This window comes from Pteropus vampyrus, unplaced genomic scaffold (genome assembly GCF_000151845.1).
Source record: "Pteropus vampyrus isolate Shadow unplaced genomic scaffold, Pvam_2.0 Scaffold59, whole genome shotgun sequence".
Classification (NCBI taxonomy): domain Eukaryota; kingdom Metazoa; phylum Chordata; class Mammalia; order Chiroptera; family Pteropodidae; genus Pteropus; species Pteropus vampyrus.
The window spans coordinates 5,544,304-5,553,654 of record NW_011888840.1 but is presented as its reverse complement, the minus strand read 5'-3'; the positions used below and the strand labels follow the sequence as shown (position 1 = coordinate 5,553,654).

At 52.5% G+C, this 9,351-nt stretch overlaps 1 protein-coding gene and 1 long non-coding RNA gene across 2 annotated transcripts in view; one reads left to right on the top strand and one right to left on the bottom strand.

Moving 5' to 3' along the window:
• Nucleotides 1–1,054: 1,054 nt before the first annotated feature.
• MYC (MYC proto-oncogene, bHLH transcription factor) lies at nt 1,055–6,020 on the bottom strand. Its single transcript, XM_011360819.2, has 3 exons — nt 5,422–6,020; nt 3,079–3,847; nt 1,055–2,000 (listed from the first exon to the last, which is right to left on the bottom strand). The coding sequence occupies exons 2-3, from the start codon at nt 3,836–3,838 to the stop codon at nt 1,438–1,440; spliced, it is 1,323 nt and encodes a 440-aa protein (XP_011359121.1). The 5' UTR covers nt 3,839–3,847; nt 5,422–6,020; the 3' UTR covers nt 1,055–1,437.
• A 1,805-nt stretch (nt 6,021–7,825) lies between these two features.
• The window catches only part of LOC105292560, a 3,744-nt gene continuing 2,218 nt past the window's right edge, over nt 7,826–9,351 (top strand). The window contains exons 1-2 of the long non-coding RNA XR_002780490.1: nt 7,826–8,033; nt 8,202–8,270. This is a non-coding gene — a long non-coding RNA (uncharacterized LOC105292560). The remainder of the gene's footprint in view (nt 8,034–8,201; nt 8,271–9,351) is intronic.

The window sequence follows — 9,351 nt, the reverse complement described above, 5'->3', positions numbered from 1 at the left end:
CAGGGGTCTCCAACCCCTGGTACCAGTCCATGGCCTATTGGAATCGGGCTGCACAGCAGGAGGTGAGCAGCAGGGGAGCGAGCAAAGCTTCATCTGTATTTGCAGTCGCTCCCCAGCTCTAGAGTCACCGCCTCGGCTCCACCTCAGATCAGGCATTAGATTCTCATAGGAGCACTGGTCCCTGGAGCCAAAAAGGTCGAGGACCGCTGCATTAGGCCCCAAACCAAAAACATTCTTGATCTCAGTACTTTAGACACTATAGGATGAGCTAAGGTTTGATAGCGAAAAGTTGAGTTTTTCAACAGCTAGGAATTGGATGCTGCCCTTTATTATCTGTGTGGCCACAGAGAACTTACATAACCTCTCTGAACTTCTGCATTTCCTTGTTTGTAAAACAGGGTTAATAACATGCCTCCGAGGGCTCCTTTGGGGCTTACAAGATAACACACGTAAGGGGCCTGGCACCTGGCATTAGCAGGCGAGCCGCAGGAGTTGGCTCCCACACTTCTTCCATTCACTTTCACTGGGCAAAATTGGGTTTGAAAGCAAAAGGGGAATGGCATGGGTTAACCAAACCGCAGGGGTTTCTTCATTTTCCTCTCAACCCCCAGCCCTTCCCCCTTCCCCCCTGTATACTGAACTGTTCTCTTTAACCTCTAGCATCCCTCTGCCAATCTCTAAGCCATTCACCAGCTTACTACCCTGCCCCTTCCTTCTTCCCAGTATCAACTCTGGGCCTTATCACAGATCTCTAGGAAGCATCTTATAACCCTGAAGGCTTAAAGACCTTAAGGACCCAGCTCCATTTTCAACACAGCCCTTGCCTTTTCCTAAATAACCTCTTTTCCCAGCTTTGTAAGTTCACGCCCTTAAGGACCGAATTCTGTTAATTTGTAATTGGGGAAAAGGAGAATGAAAAGAGAAGAAACAGAGAACACTCACAGCTTAAGATTTGGTTCAATTATTTATTTTTTTCTAAAAACAATAAAAAAAAAATCAACTTTAAAAAGGAAATGTATTTAAATAAAAAAAATTATGGTTTATAATACATGGGTTGGAATCTTGTATAACTGCTATAAACGTTTTATTAAAGTTATTTACATTTAATGGTCATATTTACACAGAAAAATTGGTTACATTTCTTAAAAAAAAAAATTCTTAAATACAAATCTGTTAAAGGGGGAAAAAAAAATGGCAAGCATAAAAAAGTTCTTTTATGCCCAAAATTCCACATGAGGCAGTTTACATTATGGCTAAGACTTTCAGTCCAAAGACTCAGCCCAGGTTGTGAGGTTGCACTTGACCATGCATTTGAAAAGAGTTCATACGTTATGAATTGTTGTAGTTCTGTCAGAAGGAACCTTTTCCCTAACTCTCCCTTAGTAACAAGTGAGGATTCATGAGCGACTCCAGTTCCTCCCTCCAATAGGTCAAGTTTCATGCACAAGAGTTCCGTAGCTGTTCAAGTTTGTGTTTCAACTGTTCTCGTCGCTTCCGCAATAAGTCTTTTTCTGAAATGAGCTTTTGCTCCTCTGCTTGGATGGCCAGGATGTATGCGGTGGCTTTTTTAAGGATAACTACCTTGGGGGCCTTTTCATTGTTTTCCAACTCCGGGATCTGGTCACGCAGGGCGAAAAAGCTGCGTTTCAGCTCGTTTCTCCTCTGGCGTTCCAGAACATTGTGTGTTCGCCTCTTGTCATTCTCCTCTGTGTCTGAGGACCTGGGGCTGGCACATTTGCGGTTGTTGCTGATCTGTTTCAGGACTCGGCCACTGTCCAACTTAGCCCTCTTGGTGGGGGGATAGTCTTTCCTGGTGGAAGGGGGTGCTGCGTAATTGTGCTGATGGGTGGACACGTGGCACCTCTTAAGGACCAGTGGGCTGTGAGGAGGTTTGCTGTGACTTCCAGCAGAGGGTGACCCCGATTCTGACCTTTTGGCAGGGGGCTGCCTCTTTTCCACAGAAACAACATCGATTTCTTCCTCTTCCTCTTGTTCTTCCTCTTTAAGAAAGGAAATAGAAATCACCTGGTTAGCAACATTTCCTTAAAGCAATCAATGAATGGATTAGATTAATGTTATGCCAATGTAAGGCATCCTGTGAGGAAGGACCTTGAAACAAAGTGATCCCTGCTCTTCTCCCCAGGAAAGCAAGTCCCAGAAATCTCCGGGAGGAGAATGACAGCTGGCTTTATGGCACAGGCAAGAAAATTACAATTTACCAGGACACGGCACTGATGCCAATTCTTACCTAAGACTTAATGAGGCTTTGGACACACCCAAAGTAAAGCATATTCCCAAGCACCTCCTGTTTTTAAGGGACTTTACCCAGAACCCTTTAGGTGTTGCAAAGGATAGTTGCAAATCTCCTGGAGCGACTTCAGCAACTCCCTATTTTACTGGAAGTGCGAAAGGAAAAAAAAGGAAAAAAAAAAATCTTGCTTCTTTGCCAAAAGCCCCAGGGGTTGGGGGAAGGGGCAGAAAGAAGTCCAGTTCTGGAAAGGATTTGCTTTTAAGTGTTCAAAAGGGCTGAAAAGATCCCAACTCCTCAGCCCACGTGCTCTCAGGTACTAGCTAACAGCCCCAAGGGGAGGCTGCTCTGCCTGTCCACTGCCCGCTCTTCATTTTTGTGGACCTGCAGTCATTAAATTCCAACACTTCTCAAAAGAGTAGAGGGAGGCAATTCATTCACTCCCAGAGATCAATCCTCTCTTAATCTCATTCACACTAGCCCTCTCCCCCCTACGGCAATTAAAAGGCTTAAGAAAGGTAAGAGGGAGTGGATCGAGTTGCAAGATAAACCGATAGATCGAAAAACCCAAATGAAATTCCTAGGGGCGGGAGAGAAAGGAAGAGACTGGCCACTAGGGCGGTCTTAAGGGAAAGGATGGGAGGAAGCACTAAAAAGCCCAGTGTTCCAGGGACCACGGAGCTCCTAGATCCTTCCAGATCTACCATTTCTTTCCCGAATGTAAGAAAAGAGACAGTGTCAACTGAAGTGGCCAGCCGAATAAGCGGCCGATGAGAATAGGAAAGCCGGCCAGCCGCCCTCTTTGTCAGGCCTGGAGGGTCCCAGCTTACCAGAGTCGCTGCTGGTGGTGGGTGGTGTCTCCTCGTGGAGCACCAGGGGCTCGGGGCTGGCCCGCGGGGAGGACGCGGCCGAGGAGAGCAGAGAGTCCGAGGACGGGGAGAAGGCGGTGGAGTCCGGGGAGGCGCAGGGCTTCGGCGAGCTGCTGTCGTTGAGCGGGTAGGGGAAGACCACGGAGGGGTCGATGCACTCGGAGGCGGCGGCGCTCAGGTCCTGCAGGTACAGGCTGGAGGTGGAGCAGGCGCTGTGCCCGCGGGCGGGGCTCCGGCTGCCGCCGTCTTTGCGCGCAGCCTGGTAGGAGGCCAGCTTCTCGGAGACGAGCTTGGCGGCGGCCGAGAAGCCGCTCCACATACAGTCCTGGATGATGATGTTTTTGATGAAGGTCTCGTCGTCCGGGTCGCAGATGAAGCTCTGGTTCACCATGTCTCCTCCCAGCAGCTCGGTCACCATCTCCAGCTGGTCGGCCGACGAAAAGCTGCCGCCGCCGCCGTCGTCATCGTCCCTGGGGGAGAAGGACGCGAACGCAGCAACGTAGGAGGGCGAGCAGAGCCCGGAGCGCCGGCTCGGCGACAGGGGCGGGGTGGGCAGCAGCTCGAATTTCTTCCAGATATCCTCGCTGGGCGCCGGCGGCTGCAGCTCGCTCTGCTGCTGTTGGTGGTAGAAGTTCTCCTCCTCGTCGCAGTAGAAATAGGGCTGCACCGAGTCGTAGTCGAGGTCGTAATTCCTGTTGGCGAAGCTGACGTTGAGGGGCATCGCGGCAGCCTGCCGAAGGGGGCACACAAAGCGGGGCAGCCTTGAGTTAAGGGGGTCTTGGTTGTTGCCGCAACCCTGCGCCGGAACCACTCCCCTTCCAGCGCTATCGCCAAGGGGGGGCCAGTGGCGGGGGTCGGGAGAGGGAGGGCACCCCTTCGCCCCCTCTGGGTGCCCCCCTAGAATCTCGGACACGCGCTGGGTGGATCCGCTGCGGAGCGCCCGCGAGGCTTCGGTCCCCCGGGCGCCCGGAGCGCGGAGCCTGGGAGTCGGCCCCGCCGCCGCCGAGCAATCAAAATCGGCTTTGGCCTCGGTAAGAGAGCGGGGGACGCGGCGGCCGGGAATACTATTTGCCAAAGGCAAAGGCGCAAAGTTTTGCGCCACCTGAAGGAGAAGGCGAGAGGCGCTGCGGCGGGAGCGGCCGTGCGCGCCCCTCTTTCGCGCCGGGGCCCCTCCGCGCCCCTTCCACTCGCGCCGTCGCTGCGCTCCTTCCCTCGCGGACGCCACCGCCCTCCCAGCTTCCCCCTCCGCCTCCTCCATCCCCACCCTCAGCGCGCCCCCCTCCCCTTCCTTTGCCGGCTTTGCTTTTCCCTCGCCGGCTGGTGCGGTGAGCTCAGCCGCGGGCCTTAACACTTTCTCCCATAAATAAAAGGGGGGTGTTAGAGAATAACAGGGGCGCCTCCCTTCAACACCCAATTCTGCGACGCAGCTGCGCCAGAGACCCCGCTGCGATCCTACGCTTTCCCCTCACGCGCCGAGGGTCGCAGCTGTTCTGGAAAAGCCCGGGGACCCGCTCCCTGTCGTCCCTCCGCATCTCAGGGGCGCGGGGACACCCGGGGCGGCGGAGGAGCCAAGGCTGGGTGCGGAGATTTGCCCTTGTTTTCTAAGTCCATGCACCCAGGAGAATCGGACACGTCCCTGCTCCGGCCTCCCCTCTCCGCCTCCGCAATACCAAGTCCAAACACCTCCGTAGACCGAGATCTTTAATTTTATTATTCTTTAAAAAAAAGCCCCAAAGCCAACTTCTTAAAAGGAGCAAGGGGAGAATCTAAAATGCCGCGGGGATCGGCGGCCCCGACGCGCCGCATCATCTCCGGCTGTCAGAAAAACCGAAATTTAAATGCCCTTTCCGAGACGCGGAAAACTCAGCGGCTGCGGAGCTCTTCCGCTCAGACTCGCAATATGTAATCCTTACTCCGAGGAGCTCAAGATGCAAACGGCTTTCTGCCCAGCGCGAAGCATAGCCCCGCTCCCCCTTACTACCCCCAGGAAACCCCAGAGCAATTAATACAATGAAGCAGGAATGTCCAACCCGCCCGGCTCTGCGTCAATATTCATCGGCAAAAATCTCCAAAGCCCAGTTTTAAAAACGCACCCCATTTCCCCTCTGTTTTCTACCTTCCCATCTTGACAAGTCACACTCTACCCCGATCCTGTTCTGCTTCGTCCCCACCCCACCCCAACTAGACTGAGAAGTGTCAATAGCGCAGGAATAGGAGAAAAGCCCCCGATTCGGGCATTCGACTCATCGCGGCAATAAGCGGTAGAAAAAAAAAAATAAAAGGCAAATAAATCCGGGTGCTTACCGGGTTTCCCACTATCCGAAGGAAATCCAGCGTCCAAAAAGGTGCAAGGAGAGCCTTTCAGAGGAGCGGGTCGTAGCAGGGGCGGGGAGATGTCTCCCCAAATGGGCTAAAGAGCTTCCCCGCGTCCGAAGAGTCGCGTTCTCGCTGGGGTGTTGTAAGTTCCAGGGGAATGTGCCCGCCTGCTGCAGTGGGCAAAGTTTCGTGGATGCGGCGGGGCGTGCGGATCGCTGGCAGAGGGTGGCGGGAAGGGTGGGCAGGGGGCGGCTGGGCCGGCGGCGAAGCCTCCCTTTCACTCTGGATCCTCTCCCTGCCCTGGGCGCCCGGAGCGCGCGACTCCGCTCGCCTGGCTCTCTCGGCTCTGCAACCCTGACGGGTCCGCCCGCTCCCTCTGCCTCTCGCTGGAATTACTACAGCGAGTCAGATAAAGCCCAGAAAACTGGCTTTTATATGTGCAGTATTCCTCCACCCCCCAAGTCCTTTTTCCCGCCAAGCCTCTGAGTGCCCTCCCCTTCCCGAGGCAGGAGGGAAGAAGACGGCGGCCCAGAGAACCAAGGAGGCGGCAGCTGCCACCAGAAGCGCAGCCCGGGGGTCCTCCGCCGCGCAGACCCTTGCCTATAAAGGGCCGGTGGGCGGGGATTCGAGACAGGCTCTTTCCCCTGTACCCGCCCCCAGCCCTCTGCTTTGGGAACTCAGAAGGGGCGCTGGTGCGGAGGGAGGGACTCGCGGGGAGGAGACTCAGCCTTTGAGCCTGGCACGGGTGCGCGGAGCAATCGGATGTAAATAGCGCAGCGTGAATTAACTGCCAACATCTACCATTTTCTTCTGCTCCTGCTCAGATCCTGTTCCTTTCTTTGCTGCTCCTCTGGCGCAGCACTGTTTGACAGACCGCATACTTGTCCTGCGTGCTTAAATCATCGCAGGCGGAACAGCTGAGCCAACGCCGAGAATACACCGCGTACTACGGCCGCGCCTTGCACGTCCCGGGCGGCCGGGCGCCTCCCTAAGGCTGGGGAAAGGGCAGTGTTCGGAAAATAAGTCTTAGGAAGAGAGGAGGAAAGAAAGGGTATTTTTCGGAGAGCGCTCTGAGTGTGTACGTGTGGGGTGTTAGTGTAGATGGCATTAAATGATAGGTAGAGGGAGGAAAAGGATGTCTAGAGTTATTAAAATAACTCAGCAACGCATCGCCACGTATACTTGGAGAGCGCCTTATGAGTAAACACTCACTGCATTTTTCGAGGGGGTGTTATGCATTATGTGCGTACAGCTATCGATTGGGCACCTTCCACCCAGAATGAATTCCCCAGCTGGCTGCCAAGGCAGCAGACACCCCCCGCCCCGCCCGCGCAGACCTACGCCGGACTCGGCGGGAGCCGGCTGTGTCCCAGGACGCGTTAATCCCTGGGATAGTTCTGCGTTCCGGAACTGGAGCAAGGCTGGAGCCCGCTGTGGGTGCACGCTACGAGGGACTTTACCCGCCCGCTTTCTGCGGGCCTGTGGCCCCACTGCATCCCTGTGCCTCTCTCTTAGGAGTTCCAATTCCGCAGCCAGGTTTCAGGAAAATCCTATTTGCGCACTGTGTAGCCGGTTTGCACCAGTCCGGGGCTCCCAGGTTTGGGGGAAATCGAAGGCACTAGGCGAGAGAATACTGGGGAGGAGGGCGCGACCCTCGGGACTGGACTTCCCAGAAGCGGGGGGAGGGTGAGCTTGAGGACCCAGCTCCGGGAGTCAGCAGAGACCACCCCCTCCTCCTGTGAAGAAAACCGTTAACTCTTTCCTCGGACAAACCTGAGGTTTAACTTCCTTTCCGGGTCTTCCTTTACCTTTTTATTTTATTTTATTTTTTTTTTGGAAATTTTATAAGAGTTTATTTGAGCCCAAACTGACAATTGCCTGGAAGCAAGATCTCAAATACTGTTTTTTCCCCTTTATTATTGGAATTGTGATCAAGCACCCCCCCCACCAAAAAAAGCATAGATTCTGATCAAAGCAGAGGAGCCAAGTATTACTTCCGAGTTTTTTTTTTTTTTTTTGGTGGGGGGGTGGTGGTGGTCTTGAGCCAACTAAAAATGCCATAGTGAAACTGCGTGTATGAATAATCCGTGTACATCTGTATAGACTTCATGTACACGTCCACCCAATTTGTTGCCCGACACGACACATGATTTGTTCGCTCCCTGAATGAACCTATATTTAACATTTAACGCATATTCCCGCAGGATTTGCGATTTTACATTATACTAGGGCGTTAAAAACAAAACCCATCTTCCCATCCCTGGACCCTCACCCAAAGGCATTTTAAGTAAACTTTTCCATCTCCCACTTCCCACCCGCCCCCCCATTCCAAAACAAGAAAACTAGAGGGAGGCGCGTGTATAGCGCGCTTAGTTCAAGGTAGATTATTACCCGCAGAGTTTGCCGCTCTGCCTTCGATTGTTAAGAGAGTAGCAACTTCCTCAGCACGATTCAGCTTTAAGGGTTCCTCGTTACCCTGGTCTCCAGTCCTTTGCCGCTAACGCGCGGAGCGACCAATCCTTGGTCCTGGTTTTGCCGCAAAGCCTCTTTCCCCAGCCCCCTCCCCTGGCTGCTCTCGCGCTTTAGTTTGCGAAAGTAAAGTAAGTGTGCCCTCTACTGGCGGCTCGGATCACCGCGTCCCGCTGCCAACTGCGGGCTGGGGGTCCGGTGGGCGGCAGGGGCGCCGGGAGCTCAGGGGTTCCAGTGGGCGGGAGGATCCCGAGGCTCCTTAAAACCAGTTTCCAGCCATCTCTTCTTGATTGTTTCAGGTCGACTGCGGAAGAGCGGAAGGAAGAGGAATTCCTGTGCTTCAGAGGCGACTATTGAACCGCATAAGGGTGATGAAAATGAACTCATCACTACTTATTAACAGTGAACATCATCACTCTATGGAGAACTGATGCTATGTACGGGAAACGTGAAATAAACATGAAATAAAACGTGAAGTATACATACGGAAAAAAAAAAAGTTCCAGCAAACTCTAAAACAGTAAAACAACGTTTAGGCCACAGTCTTAGAAACCCATCATTTTTCTAACTATCAAATTTTACAGCAGGACACTGGATTTACTGGGGAAAGGGAGGCACGGTGGAACGTTAGGGATATTTGCTTGTTCTTATTTATTTTTTTATTTATTTTAATTGGGCCGATGAGCGATACATAGCTAGAGCTTTTGGTAATGTTGGTGGTTGGGGGTGGGGTGGGGGGTGGGGGGCGGGGATGAGGAGAATTTGAGAGTCCACTGGAAAAAAGTGTAAATGACCATGTTAATAAAAAAGTTTTTATGCTGAAAAGTCTGGGCAATAAAGATAGAAATAAAAGCGAAGGAAACTTACCTAGCATGCTTCATGCGTGTGAATACATCCAAGTAGGTTTTTATGAGAAGGATGCTTGAGAGTGTCTGATCACCTAGATATATCCTCAGGAAATTTGGCAACGGGGATCATTCCTGGAAGAGGCCTTTTAGGGTGCTTCCCCAGGAATCTGGCACTTTTGCCATTGCTCTGCTGGAGATCGAAGCCCTGTTCTCCACAGGGGCAAAACACAAAAACAAAACACAAAACCAACCAACTAATCACACAAGATAGAAGTAGGTCTAGCTTGACCTCAGAGGGTAGTTTTGGAAGATTGCTAAAGAGGGCAGATATGCCCTCTCTTAAAGTCTGAATGCTAAATTATGCCACCTGGGTGTAGGACGTGTGAACTCCAGCAGATACATTGCTTGTGGGTTGAGGACTCAACCTTGTTCTCTGCCGGGCTGGTGACATCACCTGGAATGTTACTTTCAAGTCACGGATTGGAGATGCTTTGTGTCTCCAAACAAGGTGGGAATCATCCTTAATTTTAATCTTAAAAATTAAAGTAATTTTTAGGAACCATTAGACCTAGAATAGACATTTGCCAGGTTAAGAAATGGC

Excerpts from the sequence above, each read along its gene's own strand:
- MYC (XM_011360819.2), bottom strand. The coding sequence starts at position 3,838 with ATGCCCCTCAACGTCAGCTTCGCCAACAGGAATTACGACCTCGACTAC. Across the intron at positions 2,001-3,078 it reads CACCACCAGCAGCGACTCTG|AGGAAGAACAAGAGGAAGAG; the intron begins GTAAGCTGGGAC and ends CCTTTCTTAAAG.